The following is a 21,926-nucleotide window of genomic DNA, read 5'->3' as shown; positions in this document are numbered from 1 at the left end:
ACTAAAGCTGAACATTACTCCCTTGAGCCACCAGTTCTACCTCTGGGTGTAAAGGAAGGAGTATGATGAGACGATACCTTTGGGAGTCACCTTTGTCTCCTGACAAAAGACTATACAGGAGTGTTCATGGCTGTGATAGTCATAATAGCAAAATGCTAGGAGGCAATGGCAGCCCACTCCAGTACTCTTGCCTGGAAACTCCCATGGACAGAGGAGCCTGGTGGGCTGCAGTCCATGGGGTCACTATGAGTCGGACACGACTGAGCGACTTCACTTTCCCTTTTCACTTTCATGCACTGGAGAAGGAAATGGCAACCCACTCCTGTGCTCTTGCCTGGAGAATCCCAGGGATGGGGGAGCCTGGTGGGCCGCCGTCTATGGGGTCGCACAGAGTCGGACACGACTGAAGCGACTTAGCAGCAGCAGCAGGAAAAACCCCAATACCCATTCGCCATGGAAGGAATAAATAAAGCATGATATATTTACATAGTAGAATACTGGGCTTCTTGTTGGCTCAGATGGTAAAGCATTCACCTGTAATGCAGGAGATGTGCGTTTGATCCCTGGGTTGGGTAGATCTGGAGAAGGAAATGGAAACCCACTCCAGTATTCTTACTTGGGAAATCCCATGCACAGAGGAGCCTGGTGGGCTACGGTCCATGGGATTGCAAAGAGTAGGACATGACTTTGTGAGTAAACCATCACCACCACCACGGTAGAATACTGAACAAAAATTAACCATTAGTCCATGCAATAACGTGGATGAATCTCACAAATATAATGTGCAGTGAAAGGAGTGGACATTAGTCAACTAGTACATCCTGAGCACATGTATTTGAAGTTTAAATGCTGGGAAAGCTAATCTGTGGTGACAGAGGTAAGGAGAGAGGGTACCTTTGGCCTGCTCCAGGGGATCTTCCCAACCCAGGGATCGAACCCAGGTCTCCCTCACTGCAGGTGGATTCTTTACTGTCTGAGCTACCAGGAAAGCCCAAGAATACTGGAGTCCGTCGCCTATTCCTTCTCCAGGGGATCTTCCCGACCTAGGAATCAAAGTAGGGTCTCCTGCATTGCAGGCGGATTCTCTACCAGCTGAGCCACCAGGGCAGCATCCCGGGGTGCTGGAGGCAGTGGCTGTGTGTGTACACAGAGGGAAAATCCCTGAGCCGTGCACGCGGGGTTAGCGTGCATCGGTGCAGGTACGATGCCCCTCAACAGAAGAAACAGCGACCCGCTACCTTGTCTTCTGTGCACTGTCCCAGCTCCTCGCTGCTCACTGCATTCCTGGGCTGCATCTCCAGCAAGGTTCTGAACAGCACGTTGGATGTGACCGTCAGAAATTCGATTTCCGCATTTGGGTGGAGGCCATACAGCACTGGGCTCTCTGGAGGAAGCATCTCTTCTATGTACTGGTGGTAGCCTGAGTAATCCAGGCTGGGTGGAGCTGCAAATCCTGGCGCCAGCATCAGCTCATCATCCATCTTCAAGCCCAAAGGAAAAGTCAGTTATTCCAAATTGAAGTGGACATTAGTCTTCCCTTCCTAAACGCCTAGGGAACACTCTGGTAGATGGTCCCAGCACAGTGCTAGCTAGCGGGCACGCTTGCCACATCATCTCATGACCCTCTGGTAATCAGTCACTTTGCTCCGCGTATGGTACCTGGCTGACCTCTGTGGAGGAGTCCAAGGAACACACACGAACCTGTCCCTTAGAAGGGGTAACAAGATACGTGCACGCAAGGGAACGGATGTGCTGAGTCATCTGCTGAGTTCTGGTCACCCTGTTACATGTTTGCAGTCACTGATTCTCCCCATATATCCCCAATTTGCAGAGAGAAAATCGAGATTCAGAGTAACCTGCCCAGGCATTTGTTTGATGTTAATCTTAATTCTGAACTCATTTTAGTATGACTTCATCGTACTTTCCACAATACTATAAATTATTTTATGTATTCTACATGTGGATTTTGTAAGCATGCATGATTATATATGCATATCTGAAAAAATGTGTGTGAGTGTGTGTAATGAACATGTTATAGAGTAGTATGCACTATGATTCAAATGAATGAGACTTCCCCATGACTCTGCGCTTCTCAGGGCAGTCTGTAGCTCATCTCAGGATCTGTAGACCTGAGGCACATATTGGTGCCCTCCTATCTATAGTTGCCTGGTAAGAGGCTGGAGTCATCAGGCATTAATCATGCCCACCCCTTCATTCAGGCTGGGACAAGGGTATATGTTTTACCTGGAAGAATGTTCTGTGTTCTCAACCAACGTGAGGTGAACAGCAATACCAGAACGTCTAAATGTTAGAATGCAGTGCCTCAAAATGTAAGCACAGCTGTGATGACCTAGATGGGTGGGATGAAGGGGGATGGGAAGGATGTCCAAGAGGGAGGGAGCATATGTACACACATAGCTGATTCACCTCATTGTACAGCAAAAACCAACCAACATTGTAAAGCAGCTACACCCCAATTTAAAAAATTTTAAAAAGGATTTATGGGTTTCCATCTCTAACCAGCTATAAATAGAGTCAATCAAGCACTTATAGTTTTCTCATTAACTCAGTATATGCTCTGATTATCTTTCCCTGATTGTTCTTTAGTTCCCAGGAGACCATGATACTTCTGTTTTAATTTTCCAAACCTCTCTTGCTGTAAATTCTGTCTAAATGCACTTAAATGTACAGGGGATACTAGTTTTTAAAGACCATCACCTAATGTAGTTATGCCTAGATTTAAAAAATTTTTATTATTGTTTTCTGAAAATGGGGTTTATCTCTGCAATTGTGTATTTTTATGTTTTCTGGTCTCATTATCGCCTAGAGACAAAGTGACTATTCATTAATTGATTCCATCATTTGAACAGATTACCTGCTGCTGCTGCTGCTAAGTCGCTTCAGTCGTGTCCGACTCTACGCAACCCCAAAGACGGCAGCCCACCAGGCTCCCCCGTCCCTGGGATTCTCCAGATTACCTAGTGTACCCCAATAAGCTGTGGAGGTACAAGAGATTCATGCAATGTAGTTCTTAAGGAACTCACAGTCTAATGCAGACAAAATAAGTGTGATTTTCTACACAGTCATGTTGTCAGTGAGTAGCAGCATTTTGTCCCTGCCTTCTCAAGCCTGCAGCCCCACACTGCCTGGGGAGCCCGTGTCCTTAGGGATGATGGGGCACAACTGCTTTCCTGAATCCCAAAGGCCTTTTAAAATATTAAAGTCAGCATTTTTTTTTATTTTATACCAAGAGAATTTTGAAATTATCCAGTATTTCATCTTGCCAGAAACAGACCTTGACTAAATAAATATGAAAAGGAGCATCGTGGACTGTCTCCATTAACTATATCCACTCATTTGGTTTGTTTTATTCACTTATTCAGATTTTCTACCATTTCATATTTATATATCAAAATAATCAGCATTTAAATTTCACCCGATTCACCATGACTGAAACAAAATCGTGAAGCAGATTTAAACTCACCATTACTTGATAGATAAGTTAGCCAAAATTAAAATATGGGCATAAAATAGGAATATGAAAACCAAATGTTAGACTAAATATATCCAAGCCAGAATTTATTCCCTACAAACAAGGACTTGGTTTTCCCTATTAGTGTTCACTAGTTACAAGAAATTTTAAGAGCAACAGCTAAATTATCTTTCAGTACAGCCAAGAATTAAACAGTTTCAAGGAGACAAAGTAACCAAACTGTAGAATCATTAGGAACTTTCAAAATGCCTGGGGACTGGACATGTGTGTGACTGCATATTCATATAATGTGGTTAGGAATGCAAATGATCTACACTTTCTGGAAAGACTTAGGCTTATAAATAAGTCTGGGAAGACTTATTTACTAGTGTGTGAAGAGGGCCTTCTGTATACTGGACAAGGAGCAAAGCAAAGGAAAACAGCAAAATCAAAGGGAAGGACTAAGTTTATAGCCAGATAGAACTGGTTCAGTTCCCATCTTTGAGTGATTTGGTGGCCTTAAAAAAATGACTGTTTATCTGAGTTTCAATCTTATCAGTAAGGTAGGGTTCAAAACATCAACCTAATGATTGTGGCTATGAGAATTTAATGACAAGTATACAAATAGCTGGGCTTCCCAGGTGGTGCTAATGGTAAAGAACCTACCTGCCTGTGCAGGAGACAGAGAGGGAGGCAGGCTCCATCCCCGGGTCAGGAAGATCCCCTGGAGGAGGGCATGGCAGTCCACTCCAGTATTCTTCCCTGGAGAATCCCAGGGACAGAGGAGCCTGGCAGGCTACAGTCCATGGTGTCACACAGAGTTAAACATGACTGAAGCAACTTTGCACACAGGCACACAACTGCTAGGCACATAGCAGCCTTTTACAAATGTTAGTTTTGGTTTTTCCTGCACCCTAGAAAGAGTCATGATTATCTCAAGTAGACACTAATTTTCTAGAAGGAAAAACAAAACCTGAGAATGTCCTACTGTAGTTCCCTACTGTGATGTCAAACGAGTACAGCATAAGCGAGGCTTACTTCACACGGGGACTTGCATTCTCCTTCAATAAAACTGTGAAGGTGTGAACATACTCAAGGAGCGCTAGGAATCCTGATTCTGCATCTAAGCCTTCTCCCATCCCATGCAAGGGCTTTTATGAAAAGCTGCTTCTCCCTGATGAGACTCTAACTCTGCCCAGTGGCCACCTGCCTTGCCTTTGGGGGGAAGTTGTTTGATAAGGTTATTGTTACATTTCAAAGAATCAGTTGTTCTAAATTAATGTGTCTCCAAAGAAGACACGCAAATGGCCAATAAGCACAGGAAAAGATGCTCAACATCATTAGTCTTCAGGGAAACGCAAAACAGAACCAGAGGGTTATACCGCTTCACACCCACTGTAAGGATGCGGAGAGAACGGATCTCTCGTATATTGCCAGTGGGAATATAAAATGATGCAGCCACTTTGGGAAACTTGGTTCCTCAAAATAGTAAACATAAAGTTACCATGTGATCCAATAATTTCATTTCTATGCCCCAAAGAAGTGGAAATGTATGTGCATGCAAACACTTACACATGAATATTTATTCCACCATTATTCATGATAGCCCCAAGGCCAGAAACAACCCAAATGTTCATCGACTGATGAACAGATAATAAAATGGAGTGTATTGATACACTGGAATATTATTTGGCCGCTAAAAGGAATAAATTACAGATATATGCTATAACATGAATGAACCCTGAAAACATGCTAAGTGAAAGAAGTCAGACACAAAAGACCAGATATTGTCTGATTCCACTTACATGAAATGTCCAGAACAGGCAAATCTCGAGACAGAAAGATTAGCAATTGCCTGGGGCTGGGGAGTGGAGGATGTTGAGGACAGGATGGTGCGTGACTACTAATGAGTCCAGAGTATCTTCCGGGGTGACAGAGATGTTCTAAAATAGATTGTGGCAATGGCTGCATCACTGAGCGCGCACGAGAAACCTTTGGATTGTCCAACTGGTAAGTTTTATGGGATGTGAATTATATCTCAATAAAGTATTTTAAGAGAAAGAATCAATGGGACTGTGCTCAGGGAGAATGAGCCTCCACATTATGAAAAATCATCAAGAATTCCAGTCATCTCTGCAGAAATCAGCGCAGGGCACGCTGTCAGTTAGAATCGTTAGGAACTGGGAAAGCCAGGATCCTGCCATTCTGTTGAGTCTGTTTGATTGTCATCCTTTTCACCTTCTCCTTCCTGGTATTAATGAAAGGCTCACCTCCTCCACTGCCTCTCCGAGGAGCCGTTTAGGACAAGAAGCTCCCAATTCACTGTGAGTCTAAACGAGTGTATATGCTTGTGGACTTCCGAGTAGAAAGAACAACAACCAAATGCCCTGGCGCCAAAGTCTGGGAGGGAAATTGCTCAAGGTTGAATCATGTTTTTTGCCTTTAGGGTCCATCAGTGATTTTCGAGACAATACTCTCATTTCACAAATGAATACACTGAGGCACAGGATGGGCTGGCACAAAGCTGGACAGTAAGTTAGTGGCAGAACCAGGACTAGGGTTCGGGTCTCCAGGACTGCCCAGGGGTATTCTCCCAGTAGCCACCCTGTGCCGCCCGGCATGCACAGCACAGATGGAGGTCCGTCTGTGGCATGAGCCCATGACCACTGACGGCAGCACGCCAGCCAGGGGCTGCAGAGAATCTGGAGCCTGACTGCGAATTCAAATCCTGGTTTAGCTACTTGCGCAACTGAGCGCTCTGAATGTGGGTTTCCTCTGTGATGACTGGGATGATAATATCGGCTTCGCAGGACCGTAGTGAGAAGAGACAGTACACACGAACCGTGTAACTAACACAGGCCTTTGGCACAGAGCGGGGCTTGATGAAATTTAACAAATGGTGTCCGTGGTTATAGCTGCTGATTATATAAAGTACAGTCAAGTGCAAAATATACACTATGAAAATTTATACTCGGTAATAGTAAAAATGTCTCCCATTTATTAGGCATTTTCTTCTAATAGTCTTGAAGCCTGAGAGTGAAGCCATGAGCTGGGCCATTCTTGTTCCACAGATGATGAAACAGAGGCTCAGGTTCAGAGATGTAGCCACAAGTGCCCAGCAGACACAAGAACTGAATCTGAACCCGAGCTTTGTTTTACTTCAAAGCCCAACTTCATGATTGTTATTATATGACAACTTTCAGGTGACCTGATACCTTATTTTCCAAAAGTAATTTACTTCTTGTTTAGCATTGCCAAGTATGCACCTCACATAAGAGAATCATATTAATTCTAATTCCCTAACTTTGGCCAGGAACCTTCTTTTTGTTTTTTTAAGCCAGGAACCTTCTGAAGCACATGCCATCAGGGAACCCTCTCTAAATGCCACCTCATTTACCCAACAAGAAACTCATCCATCTTCCCTAACAGGACAGTCACTGAAAACATTCTGAGTGGTGGAACTTGAAACCTCAGACCACCCATGGGTAACTTTTCGATCAGGTGTCTGTGCAACCAAAGATACTAATCGCCAAAGTTAACCAATGTGAGAAGTGGCAAAAAGACATCCTGCGGACGCAGCAGTGCCAGCTTAAGTCTCTCATGATGTAAACAGCGTGAGCGGGAAACATCCGCATGAGAACAAAATCACTGGGATTTTGCAGCTTCTGCCACCAAACCAGTCAGAGCTTTCCCTTCCTCTGGTGAGTAGAAAAGGCAGCGCCGTCTGGTGAGCAGGTAAGATGGCAAACAAGCATGTCCATCCTGAAAACCTCACCAGATTGGCCGGGAAGGGCGGCTACCTGTATTTCTAAAGGGCTAACACCCACACCAGTGATGCCCCTCGGGTTGTACCCTCGACATTTCTTTTCCAGTTGTGTGAATGGGAGTTCAGCCTTGTGCAGGTTCATAGACCACCTCAGCTGGCAACAGTGATCACTCCTCATCCTCAGGCCAGGACCAGAGAGCTTCTCGCTCTGCCCCCTGACCTCCACTATCATTCGGAGGTGGCAGGTAAAGGTGGCAGGCCCGACCCTGTTTATCTTTCCCATCTCCATGGTAACCTGCTCTCAGACCTCCTCTGAGGAACGAGTTCCGATTGTGCTGAATTGAAAGTGTCTTTCTGACCTGTGAAACCCAGTTCATTAGAACTAAGGAAAGACCAGGAGACTCACAATCAAAAGAAACAAGTCATGGTCACATGGCAGGAAAGTATGTTTTTCCCTGCCCCATCCCCAAATCGTTCCACATAATTAAAAGCAGCAAAAAAAAAAACAAAAAAACAAAAAAAAACAATCTGTCCTCCGTTTCCTATATGAGACTACAGTACACCATGTTTTCTAACACATGATCATATTTCTTCTTAGAATGGACTTTTGAGGAAGGTGTCATGCTTTTAGGAGATGAAGTTCTCAAGAAATTATAAATAGGAGGCTGCTCAAACTATTTTATAAAACACAGGGCACTGCTTTACACGCAGCTGGTGTCTTGCCCAAGTGCGACTGGAAATGGCACGGTGGAGGGTGTCTTGGCGTTTCTAAGAAATAATCAGGCAATGGCCATGAGCCTGCTGCCAGTTTCAGCTACTCCAGTATGAAGCACAAGAACTGAATACTTTCTCCAGGAAACCCAGCCCTAGGCACAAACCATGTGGGTACCTGGTCTACAGAGACAAAGGGCCGGTAAGATAAGAAACGGGAAAAAAGGGTACCCGGTTTCTTTATTTTCTAGAACAGGGGGCTCTGCCCCTTCCTCACAGAAGGAAGAACTGTCCTTTTAAATCACTGCAGTTTTATTGAGCACATATTTAGTTAGGACATAGTGATCAAAATTCAGACTACTCCATGGCTTCAACTGATGTTGAAGCTGAAACTCCAATACTTTGGCCACCTGATGCAAAGAGCTGACTCATTCGAAAAGATCCTGATGCTGGGAAAGATTGAGGGGAGGAGGAGAAGGGGACGACAGAGGATGAGATGGCTGGATGGCATCACCGACTCGATGGACATGGGTTTGGGTGGACTCCAGGAGTTGGTGATGGACAGGGAGGCCTGGCGTGCTGCGATTCATGGGGTCGCAAAGAGTTGGACATGACTAAACAACTGAACTGAACTGATGGCTTCTGCAGCAGAGAATAAACTATAGATTTCACTTACATCAGAGTCCCTGAATTGAAATCAATACATCTGCCTAGAAATAGATACCTATGGCTGGGGCCCCTGCCAGTGATAACTGAGTGGCCTGGGACAAATCACCATGCCCCTGCTGCCATCTCTAAAATAGGGTAGCAATATCAGTTCTGCGTAACTTACAGAGTTATTTCAGAAACGCAGTGAGGCTGTGCATGTAACAGTGCTTCCTATGGGCAGAGAAACCAGCTGGGTGTGTAAGTGTGTGTGTGTGTGCGGTGGGGGAGGAGGGATCTTGTTAAAACCGATACTCATCTTACATGACTGAGATGGGGCCCAAGACCCTGCATTTCTAGCAAATTTCCAGACTCCCAGGAAGGTGGGCCAGAGTATATTCACAAAAGGCCAAGAATCTTCAGTAACATTCAAGGAATATTAACATAGTGACATCAGTTTTAAAAACTCTTAGAGAAAGAGAAATATCATGATGTCCCTTATACATGGCATCTAAAACTCACAGACTTAGAGAACGAACTTATGGTTGCCAGGGGGAAGGATGGGGAGAAGGGATAGTCAGGGAGTTTGGGATGGATATGTACACATTGCTAAATTTAAAATGGATAACCAACAAAGACCTACTGTATAGCACAGGGAACTCTGCCCATTGTTATGGAACAACCTAAATGGGAAAAAGAATTTGCGAAAGAATAGACACATGTACATGTATAACTGAATTACTTGGCTGTACACCCGAAACGAACACAACATTGTTATTCAACTATTATCCAATATGAAATAAAAAGGCAAAAAAAATTCAATTTTTTTCTCTAAGAAATGATTTTTAAAACAATGTCTTACCAGAGAGGGATTCATGAATTCTTCTAAATACACACAGCACAGTTTGCGGTCCCAGTCATCTGTGATGTGGCCCCCATACATGATCTCTCCAAAGAGGTAGCGGAGGTCTTCCCACGGGACCTGGTGGGGATCAGGAAACGTTCACTCCCGGCTCCAGGGCAAAGGCCTCAGCCAACCGACAGCAAATCCTCCAGTCCCCACCAACAGAAGCATTTAAAAGAGGCCCAACAATTAGAATTGAACTGGCTGAGAATTATTTTCAGTGTGTGCTAATACATTCAGTAAAAATTCACTAACACTGAGCTTTTTTCTTAATTTTTTTTTTTTTTGTGGCCACACTACGTGGCATGCAGGATCTTCGTTCCCCAACCAGGGACTGAACCCGCGCCCCTGACAGTGAAAGTGCAAATTTTAACTACTTCCAGGGACATCCCAACACTGAGCTTTTAATGAAGACTTTAAAGCACACTTGAGTCATTCCCAGAATATGTTTATACACTCAAAACCTCATCTAAAAACCAGGAGAAGGCCTATGTTGGTTGATATGGCTTTTGAGGGATGACCTACTTTTACAATCTGATCTGTATCAGGATTTTATGATCTGATTCAGGAAAAGAAAGAAAAACTACAGTTTGAATTTGGGGTATACTGAGAATTCCATCACCTTCCAGAAATCCAGGCAAACCAATTGAGTTTGTCACCGACTGATCTGAGGGCTCGGCTTATGGCATGGCTGGCCTCCAGGACTACCCTAAGGGCTGTAGCTAATGTTTTAGTGCAAAAATCACAGCATCTCCTCTGTACTGGGCTTCACAGGGTTTGAAGCCCCTTCTTTGCTACCCTTTAGCTTCCTCTGGGTTTGCAAAACATGCCAGCTTGTGATGAAGCCTTTCTAGACAGAAACCTTTATATCCTCGGGGGCAGTATATTGCTTCCCAGCAGTTCAAGTAAAAACTTAATTATAGCCTTCGAATTGTTGCATGATGTGACAGAAGAAGTAAAATTGCCTCAACTATTCCAATGCACTTGCTACAGGTTTATTAGAATTTGAATAAATGAACCTCAAATATGTCTCTCTTTTAAGTCACCGCGATGTGAATGAAAAAGAAAAGTGGCTACAAGGCACCATACTCCCTCCACCATGCCATGGGCTACTTCCAGAGAGCAGAAAGGGATGGGAAATAAGAGATTTCTTAACTTGATTTCTGTGATCACATTTAATTAATGCCTTCTATATATTATGATTTGATACATGGCCCCCTCAAGATTTTAATCAGCTACAGATCTGTTCTTCTTAATAATTGATTTTCTTCCCCCAAATCTTGATTTTTGTTTTCTAAATATACATTTTTCTGGCATCCTTCCCTTGGCATGGTGACACACCCTGAAAGAAAACAACTTCTTGTTATTCAATAGAGGGCCTCTTGAGCAGGTTAGAATGGGAGAAAGGTACTGCTACAGAGTAACAATTTTTCTTTCTACATCCTTGAAGCTTTTTAAAACCAAAGTCAGAAGTTACATAGCTGGATCTCCAACCTTAAATGCAATCAAGTGATATTTTCAATTGAAGTCTTCCAATCTTGACATTCAAGAATTTCTCTATGATGAGACTTATAAAATGTATATGGAAGAACATCAGAGTTCTTATAAGAGTTAAACCATGGCGGTGGGTGGGTGGGTGGGGGGGCTTCCCTGGAGGCCCAGTGGTAAAGAATCTGGTGCCGATGCAGGAGACATGGATCCCTGATTCAAGAAGATCCCACGTGTTGCAGAGCAACTAAGGCTGCGCGCCACAGCCACTGAGCCTGTGCTCCAGAGCCCGGGAGCTGCAACTCCTGAGCCCGTGTGCGGCAACTCCTGAAGCCCGTGTGTCCTAAAGCTTGTGCCCCGCAACAAGAGAAGCCACCGCAATGAGAAGCCTGGACTCGGCAACTAGAGTTGCTCTCTGCAACTAGAGGAAACCCTGCACAGCAACAAAGACCCAGAACAACCAAAACTAAATCAATTAATTAAAAAATTTAAATTGGCATTCCCTAAGACTAAATCTTTAAAATCTCTCCATCACACTCTGTACCCTTGGTGATCTCTTCTAACCACATAACTTGAAAGATCATCTATCAAATGCCTACTTCCAAGTTTATACAGATACCTTCTTGAAAAGGGCAGCACGTACAAGGAAACTATGTGGGCAAGTCAACTTAATTTCCAAACCCAAGTAACTTGCTTCACGGTATGTGGTGAATGACTTGGATCAAGACGTCTGAGAGACAAGACAGAGTGTTTAAAACCAGAAGCTGTTGATCCTGGGACCCCCGTGGGAGAAGGAGCAGGACAGAGCGGGAGTCAACTGCTCAACTGGCGCTGCCGAGCCTCAGGACGTGAGAGCCGGGAGGAGCACGAGCAGCTCCTCTCCTACCCCGCTTCGTTTCTACCTCGACTGTGCACAGGATGCGGCTGAAATACGGTAATATGCCTGGTCTTGGCCTCCTGGGACAGGAATGAAGGACTTAAACAAAAGTATTAAGTCGTCTATTTCATTTTCCACCCAGAACTATGACAATAATCATTTTTACCTGCAACATTTTAAACAAAACGTGCTAAGATCAACACAAAATGCTGTTTATTAAACTGGTCAAAGTATGCTCAAAGTGAACTTCAAAAATTTAAAAAATTGATAGCGACCATCATATACCATACAGAAGCAATTTATCTTGAATACAACCTATTCAACATGTGTTCCTTGACAGAACACACCCACGTTATGTACAAAGCGTACATATTCTGAGAGTGGTCAAACCATCTTGAAAGCTTAAGAAAATTTTGACAACAAAAATGATAACAATAGTTACCAAAAGAACAGCAACAACAAAATATGTATACATAGAAACATTGGTTTTAAAGGCCTTTTATAGAAAGTGTGACCTAAAGCCTAATGGCTGGTTGATTCAGACACACATACCTCACTTTTAGCAGATTGAAACTTAATGGAAAAAGTTCCCCTTATGAGGACTAAGCCAGAAAATCCTTACAAACGGTTCATCATTTTTGAAGTCCAATCACTGAGTTTTAAGAGTTTACACAAATGTTCTTGGTGAAGCGTTCCCATTCCCATCTGTAGAACACATTTTCGCTGCAGAATAAAATCATTCATCTACCTTTAACTTCAAATCAAGGGGAACATTACTGAGAAAGTCACAACAAGGTGGCATCCTTAATACATAATAATGACATATGCAGGAAATGCACCATTATTTATACATGTGACGCGCTGTAAATTGCTTCCATCATCAGAACTAATTGTAGTGATTATTAATGCAGTGTTATGAACTGTCAGAATTGCTGTACATAATTACATTTGTGCAAATGCTTCATTACCTGCCTAATGAATCTGGCATATATGCACATGTAAACCACTGTTTTTGTTAACATAATGAAGGACAATTTTTTTTTTTTTGGGTACTAAGCTGCTGATGTAGAACTGGTTTGACCTATCTTCTCAAGTTCGAGCATCCACTGTTGTAAAACCTTTGATCTGGTTTATTTTCACACTGGGCAGAAGATGCATATATAGTGTCAGCTATTTCAATAATAGCTTCAAAAGAGAAATTATGGTCCATTTTGACAGTGCCCAAAGACTGACAGCTTCAGCACACTCCCCGCAGAGGTTATCCGACCATGGACACTTACGTTAGGGTTTGCCTCTAAGTAGTTGTAGAGGACGTTGGCACAGATGGTGAGGTCCCCGGGACTGAACGGGTAGCGGCGGCTCCAGCCCTGGGGGCCAAACCTCAGCCTCCCGGCAACACAGGCATGGAAGTAGCACAGAGAGAAGAGGATGCTTTTAAACTCCTGCTCCTTGGAGCACACTTCGAGTGTATCCTGGGAGGAAAGAAAAAAGGAGTGGTCATCTGCCTGTATGGGTTCCAAGGGCAAGGGTCTGAGGTTTCAATTATCTTGCAGAGGACTCTGAGAGAGACCTAGGACAGTGGTGACATGCAGCTTTAAGCTGGGAGAGCATAGGAGGAGACTGTTTGGCACTTGCTAGTCTGTTGATTTAAGAGGAATGGTTTTATTTTGCTTCAGTTATACCTTTGTTCCTCTAGAGAATGAGACCATTCATTCTGACCAGTGGTAATACTGCGTGACGTCTTTTTCCCCCGCAAAAATTTCCTTGTACAATCTGGATGACAAAAGGCCATCATCTTGATTTCATCAGTGTAACAGAATATAAGTGAATGCCAGCCCTTCATTCCTCCCAGCGCCATGGTAATACAGATAATCTGAGCACACGGCCACTCATCGCAAAGTCACTTCCCAGCCTCTCCTGAAGCCGGATGTGCCACATGGCAAGGTCTTTTCCAACAGAATCTGAGCAGAAGTGATGTGTGCAACTGTCATATCACTTCTTAAAAGGAAATTGCTTGCTCTGCTTGTCATTCTTCCCCCTTCCTGTGATCTAGAAATGACACTGATTGGATGACTTGGAAGCCATGAGTTAGGTATATGGCAGAGGCACCAACCAGCTTGGGTGTGTGTTTGATTTCTCAGACCAGAGATGCCACTTATGTGCAACAGAAATTAAGTTGGACCATAAAAAAGGCTGAGCGCCGAAGAATTGATACTTTTGAACTGTGGTGTTGGAGAAGACTCTTGAGAATCCCCTGGACTGCAAGGAGATCAAATCAGCCAATCCTAAAGGAAATCAGTCCTGAATATTCATTGGAAGGACTGATGCTGAAGCTCCAATACTTTAGCCACCTGATGCCAAGAGTCTACTCATTGGAAAAGACCCTGATGCTGGGGAAGATTGAAGGCAGGAGGAGAAGGGGATGACAGAGGATGAGATGGTTGGATGGCATCACTGACTCAATGGACATGAGACTGAACAAACTGTGGGAGATGGTGAAGGACAGGGAAGCCTGGCGCGTTACAGTCCATGGGGTCAGAAAGAGTCAGACACGACTGAGCGACTGAACAGCAACAAGAAGTTATCTTCTTTGAGTCACTGTAATTCTGTACTGCCCCTTGACTAATACAACTAATGTAACCACCACCATGACAACTGGTTTTCTTCCAATGAACTGGAAATAAAATTCATTGTTGGGATGATAGACTAGTATACAGAAGAGTGGAAAACATATGCCCTGTATAGCAGATGTGTAAGATGTTTTTGGAAAATGCAGAGGGAAACCTGGCATGCTACACTGATACGGTTCTGGCCCCCAAAGCCATACAGTTAAAAGGTGAAAATAGTTGTCTGTGGCTTAAAGGTAGTACTGAGCCATTCTCAGTTCTGTGAGGCAAATGAGGAAAAGTTGAGGACTATCCCTTCAGCTGATGTTGGGCAGCAGAGGATGATGAGGCCATATCAGCACCTTCTATCCTTTAAAATGGTCAGATTACACACAGTCTAGACATTTAAATGGATCAGACAATGTGGGCATCTACAAAATCTTTTTAGCCTGTTCTGGGTGGGAGTTCAGATCTGGCCTCCTAGGGCCTTTCAGTAAAAGTCTACACCCAGCCTAAATTTGTTCTCTTGGTCCAGGACTAGAAGAGTTTTTCAGTTCCTTTCCGTATGGCTTTCATCAGAATCCTGGGTTACCACCAAATACAGTTCTACAATTGCCCAGGCCACAGACAGTACAGGCCCAACTAAATCACTAGGTCATTTCTAGGATATCTGTGGGACTTGAAAGTATATGACCATTACAAATAATTTTTCCACTATACATCAAGTAAAAGGCAAGCTTGTGAAAGGAGAGAAATCATATAATTGGAATTAATGTTGACAGTAAAGAATCTGCCTGCCAATGAAGGAGACGTAGGAAATATGGGTTTGATCCCTGAGTTGGGAAGATCCTCTGGAGAAAGAAATGGCAACTCACTCCAATATTCCTGTCTGGGAAATCCCATGGACAGAGCACCCTGGCAGGCTACAGTCCATGGGGTTGCAAAGAGTTGGATATGACTGAGTGACTAACATTTTCAATGTTGAAGGATATAAAAATTCATTGCTTTTAAAAGTAAGAAATTTCTAGGAGACCAAATAGAAGTGACATGATTTTACTTAAGGAATATCTAACTACTCACCTAACTCCTCCATGAATTACATATAGTCCCCAGAAAACCCAAAGTACTATAGTCAGTACATTATTTCCATCTCTACTCCATATGGAGAAGGAAATGGCAACCCACTCCAGTACCCTTGCCTGGAAAATCCCATGGACGGAGAAGCCTGGTAGGCTACAGTCCATGGGGTCGCAAAGAGTCGGACACAACTGAGTGACTTCACTTTTCACTTATACTCCATATAGCCTAGTTTTAGCCTCAGCGCTAAAGAAAATCACAAGTCAATGCCCAATTCACTATGCTCTGATAACATAAATGATGTTAGGAGAAAATATGAATTGGGCTTAAGTACAAGTCTACCTAAGATTCCACATTCCAGGACAAGTGATCAAGTGTTCACATCAGGAAATACACAAATGACATTGTAAAGAGAGACAGGCACTCACACATAGGTATGCACACAGATACCAATTTAATATGCACAATTACCAATTATTTGATTCTACTGCAAATCTTACAGAAAAATAAATTTACATTTTTACTTTAAAAATCTGGTTATCTGCAGATGAAAGGAGCTCAAGCATTTATGACATCTCCAAGAGGCAGTGCTATTGAGCCAGAAGAGGAGGAAGTAGGTGGCATCCTAAAGATATGGTTCTTTACATATATACATGTAAATAATCATCACTCAGTGATTATACTTACATATTCTAGAATGTTCAAGGCAGTAAAGGAGCAATACTAAATGAACTTTGTTCACTATGAGTACACACGTCAAGATTTGAGGATATATTCTGATTTGGGGAGAAGATTAAGAATACAGATTATATTTTATTTGAAAATCAAAGCATATAAAACATAACTATCCAAACAGAACAGTTAATGTGTTTAGATTCCTTGGGTGCTTTTCTCATCTAAGGACACCCAGGCAACAGGAGCCACTAGGACTCATTCAGCTCACCCAAAGGGGAACCTAGGTAGAGGGCGGTTAGCGTCCTCCGTCACAAGCTTTAGCAGGTAGGATGACAGCCACAACATACACATCCAGGACGGTACGCTTGGAAGAGGAGGTGTCTATGATGGACACCACTAACTGCCAGCCCTAAAGTGCCTTCATGCTGACTTTTAGCTGTCCAAGATAGATTTACTTTTCCCGCCTCTCTTGCAGCTAGGTAATGCAGTGTGACTAAGTCTGACCAATGAGTTGAAAGAAGTAGTGTGTACTAACTTGAAGAATGCATATTTACAAGAAAACAAACACGTTCCCTTCATCATCTTCTCTGTCCCTTCTTTCATCCTACTTTCGGGAACACAGATATGGGAACTGCCTCTCTCACTGCCACCTGGGACCAAGGCAAGCCCTCCTAGAAACATGGAAAGCACACTGGGCTGATGGCAACTCGGTGGTGACACAGAGGCGCTCTGGATGACCTGGCTCCCGAATTCTCATGTGATACAAATACCTTTTATAACCTTGTTTAGGCCACTGTTGTTTTGCACTTCCTTCATAAATAGCCAGCCATAATTCTAACTGATAAACAACGCTAGGAATCTATACACAGATAGCCAGGGAGCACAGACTGCTGCTGCTGCTGCTAAGTCGCTTCAGTCGTGTCCAACTCTGTGCGACCCCAGAGATGGCAGCCCACCAGGCTCCCCTGTCCCTGGGATTCTCCAGGCAAGAACGCTGGAGTGGGTTGCCATTTCCTTCTCCACAGACTACTACCCTTTAAATATATAATCTGAACAAAAACTACATTTTTTCTAACATGACAACAATTCAGCATGTCATAAAAACCTCTTTAAAAATTTTTAGATATTCTTTAGAATATTTATTTGGGTGGTTTTGGGTAGATTTGATGCAAAGTTTATTTAGTGAATCACATTGATTATCTTTGCTTTCACTACTTATGACTATATTTAGTCTTAATACTTCAGAGGAGCCTTTCCAGTAGATAAGAAATATTGTCCCTTAAAGTTCTTAAAAGTCTCTCCAATAAGTGAAATCTTCAGTTAATATAAGTGGTTTTTCAAGGAGCAGTCAAAAGAACTGATACTTTCACAAACTAGAACATGCTGTTCTCACTGGAGAAGGAATTCAGGCACAGGCTCTGGGGATCTGAACATTCCTGTGACTGTATGCAACAATGTACATTTCCCTGGGGAGAGGGTCTGTAGTTTTACCTGATTATCAGAGTGGTGCTTACCAAAAAAAAAGCTGAAGGGCAACTGGACTGCAGCCTATATGTTCATGAAATGCTTACTTTTACAAACAAAGACAGCTGTTCTGGGGAGTTGGATAAATCCTATTTGAATATGTCAAACTACTCCTTTGTCTCTTACTTTGGGAAAAAGCTCAGGAATGTCATAAATGGCAGGAATTATGACATAAGTCAAGGGATAATAAGACACATGCCTGCCTTAGTTCACACAAAAGGATAATTCAAATATGTAGCAGATTCAACAAGAGTTTCTGAGTGCCTTTTGTTTATACAGCCCATCATGTAAACAGGCTACAAACTACTCAATTATTGGATTAGGCAATTAACTGTATTCTTCAAAACTATATTCTTAGGTGGCCAATTATTTCAATGCCTTTAAATGTTCATTTGGGTATTGGTCCAGAGGGTACTAGATAAAAAGTTAATAAGCATGTAGGCATATTTTCAGAGTGTAATACTGTTTCTAACAGGAGGCTGAATACTTATCACCAAATTATATGTGTTTTCTCTTTAGGGCTTATTCTACTTCTCCTAATAAGAATGTTTTTTTACTGAGGATTTCCAAGAAATTAGAGGAAGGAATGAATGGGAGCTCACAGAAATAGCAACAAGGAAACTGACGGACTTGATTATAGCAGAGACAGATGTGGTCATCTGGACAAAGAGACTAATGGTAATAGAATTATCATTAATTTATAAACGTATGAATTTATTTTGAAAGGAGGTGAAAATGTACATTTGAAGGCAGTATGGATATAATCTAAAAAGAAGGGCTTTAAATTTACTGATATCAAAATCATACCTAAGAATATTAAACATTATACCAAAATTCGCTACGTCATCGTCGTCATCATCCTTCTCAACAACATCAATAAGAGCAATGGCTTTTCCTCTTTCTGTGGTTAGAAATACTAGTCTGTCATGCTTGTTTTCAATAAGCAAGTTTCTCAAAAAGGCACATGATTGTTCATTCTCTTTATATATATGGCTGTGGTCTTAGGTCTCACAGTCTTGTGAGAAGACCCTGGCTCTGGGCTTGTGCTTTCTTACCTGATCAAAGTTGTAGAGAGCAGCATGCAAATTGGCCAGCATTCCTGTGGGGGGCTCGTTAGTGATCTTGATGGAATCTTCCAGGAGCCCCTGAGGGATGACATGCTCGCTGGGTGTAGGTGCAGACTCAGCACTCATGACAACCCGGTAATCTCGGTGGCTTCCCCGGCTGAGTCTTTCAAGCAGTTTCTCCAAGGTTCTCAGCCACTTGGCTACCAAATGGACATTCTGCAAAAGAGCACGGTTTATGACTGCTGTGAAATACTGAAGTACGTTACTTAAATTACAAGATTACAACATTTTCCTTTACAGAAATGTCTTGAAAACACAGAGAACCATGATTTAAAGTTTCCTTTATTAACACGTTAGGGGGAAGAAAAGACCACAGCAGAATTGAGCACTGAACACATTAAGTGCTCCAAATCACTACAGGTTGTCTTTGTAAACCAAAATCTCCTTCCAACACACACACCCACTTCCAACACCCACCAGTCACTTCTGAGATGGAGGTCTTGATACTTTGCTTTGTTATAGTTCAAACTCAATAACTGAGACTAATCTGGGTTAGTTTGACCAAGTATAAGAACTAAGGGCCAGAAATACACCTGATCAGCCTCTTTATTGTTACTGAAGGAAATCTCCTCCACTCCAACTCCTACTCATTGGTGTATGAACTCTAACATGGAAATGAGGGATGAAAGACCAGCTGAGAAAGCAAGCAATCACTCTTTGTTAAGATGCGTTGTGTATTCCAAACATTATTTAACTTAAACCTCAGGGCTGTCAGAAATAGGGTAAGAAACAAATGTCACCACCATCACTCTTTGATTTTCAGTTTTACAATTTACAAATAGGCTCCTTCCATTCTAAACACTCACCATTTCAGCTTGGTTGTTGGTGCTATGAGAAATGTATAAAGATATCTCACATAATCTCTGGCTTTGGAGAAGTCCTTGCTATAGTGACTGAAAACATCATCCCCAGGAATACATCATTATTTCCAACAAAGAAACACGTTTACGATTATAATGGCTAAAGAAATAGAATAATGGCAAACAGGGAAGGGAATGGAGGCATCTGTTTTGCAGGCAGCTCTGTTGCAGGAAGCAGCTCTCTGCAGGATACCCTCCTGTCTTGTCACATTAGCAAAGCTATATCGTAGCTAACCTTGATCTAGGTGCCCCCATGTTCTACTCATCTCTGGTACTAGCACACCTCTCAAATCTTTTGGTCACACAATGCCTTACCTAACCTGTTGATTCTTCCCTTAGATCAAAGAAGCAGAAATGGAGAGTAAGTACTTAACAGATGACTAGATCTTCTCCCCATCCTCCCATTTAGTAATCAGGTGAGCAGACTGTGTGAACAATAACATCTGAAGAATGATCACAAGGTGCTAACAAGCCTGCGTGCAGTGGTGGTGGTGGTGGTTCAGTAGCTAAGTGGTGTCCAACTCTTGCGACCCCACGGGCTGTAGCCTGCCAGGCTCCTCTGTCCATGGGATTCTCCAGGCAAGAATACTAGACTGGGTTGCCATTTCCTTCTCCAGGGGATCTTCCTGACCTAGAAAGTGAACCCAGGTCTCCTGCATTGCAGGCAGATTCTTTACTGACTGAGCTTTGAGGGAAGCTCACAAAGGGGGATGGCAATAGATCTGACCCTCCTACCTCAATGAGGAAATGAGATTACTTTTTCCTTTCCCTTTAAAACCTTTCATCGCTGAGCTGAACCTTTGGAGTCGGTTCTGGGAGCCGAGTCTGCCTTCTCCCCAGGTTGCCAGATTTCTGAATCTGGAAATCTTTCTATTCCCACCAGCACTTGCCTCTCTAGTATTGGCTTTTGGAGCAGCAAGTGGCCAAATTGGAATTTGATAACAGGAACAGTAATGTAGATATCTTTATTCAAAACAGTCTTGTTGTAAAAATACCTACGCCAATCCAGTGGTTGACGTTATTAGGCTTTTCTCCCCTGGGAGAATACTGAACATTGAAAGGTGTTAAGGCCTGAATCATGTCCATTGAAGTCGATATGTTGAGTCCTAACCCTCAGTGAAAAAGTGAGAGAGTTCCGGAAAAAACATCTGTTTCTGCTTTATTGACTATGCCAAAGCCTTTGACTGTGTGGATCACAATAAACTGTGGAAAATTCTGAAAGAGATGGGAATACCAGACCACCTGACCTACCTCTTGAGAAACCTGTATGCAGGTCAGGAAGCAACAGTTAGAACTGGACATGGAACAACAGACTGGTTCCACATAGGAAAAGGAGTACGTCAAGGCTGTATATTGTCACCCTGCTTATTTAACTCATATGCACAGTACATCATGAGAAATGCTGGACTAAATGAAGCACAAGCTGGAATCAAGACTGCCAGGAGAAATATCAATAACCTCAGATATGCAGATGACACCACCCTTATGGCAGAAAGTGAAGAGGAACTCAAAAGCCTCTTGATGAAAGTGAAAGTGGAGAGTGAAAAAGTTGGCTTAAAGCTCAACATTCAGAAAATAACGATCATGGCCTCTGGTCCCATCACTTCATGGCAAATAGATGGGGAAACAGTGGAAACAGGGGCTGCCTTTATTTTCAGGGGCTCCAAAATCACTGCAGATGGTGATTGCAGCCAGGAAATTAAAAGATGCTTACTCCTTGGAAGGAAAGTTATGACCAACCTAGATAGCGTATTAAAAAGCAGAAACATTACTTTGTCAACAAAGGTCCATCTAGTCAAGGCTATGGTTTTTCCAGTGGTCATGTATGGATGTGAGAGCTGGACTGTGAAGAAAGGTGAGTGCCAAAGAACTGATGCTTTTGAACTGTGATGTTGGAGAAGACTCTTGAGAGCCCCTTGGACTGCAAGGAGATCCAACCAGTCTGTCCTAAAGGAGATCAGTCCTGGGTGTTCATTGGAAGGACTGATGTTGAGGCTGAAACTCCAATACTTTGGCCACCTGATGTGAAGAGCTGACTCATTTGAAAAGACCCTGATGCTGGGAAATATGGAGGGCAGGAGGAGAAGAGGAAGACAGAGGATGAGATGGCTGGATGGGATCACTGACTCAATGGACATGGGTTTGGGTAGGCTCTGGGAGTTGGTGATGGACAGGGAGGCCTGGTATGCTGCAG

General features: G+C 43.0%; 1 protein-coding gene across 1 annotated transcript in view; it reads right to left on the bottom strand.

The window, feature by feature from the left end:
• The window catches only part of DNAH11 (dynein axonemal heavy chain 11), a 355,953-nt gene that overhangs the window by 10,289 nt on the left and 323,738 nt on the right, over positions 1-21,926 (bottom strand). Inside the window, exons 74-77 of the mRNA XM_052639247.1 lie at positions 18,801-19,028; positions 13,144-13,335; positions 9,457-9,576; positions 1,239-1,481 (exon numbers count right to left, since the gene is read on the bottom strand). Coding sequence (XP_052495207.1) covers positions 1,239-1,481; positions 9,457-9,576; positions 13,144-13,335; positions 18,801-19,028 — 783 coding nt within the window. The remainder of the gene's footprint in view (positions 1-1,238; positions 1,482-9,456; positions 9,577-13,143; positions 13,336-18,800; positions 19,029-21,926) is intronic.

Source organism: Budorcas taxicolor, chromosome 4 (assembly GCF_023091745.1).
Source record: "Budorcas taxicolor isolate Tak-1 chromosome 4, Takin1.1, whole genome shotgun sequence".
Lineage (NCBI taxonomy): Eukaryota > Metazoa > Chordata > Mammalia > Artiodactyla > Bovidae > Budorcas > Budorcas taxicolor.
Note: the sequence above shows the minus strand (reverse complement) of the source record. Positions and strands in the feature narration are given on the sequence as shown.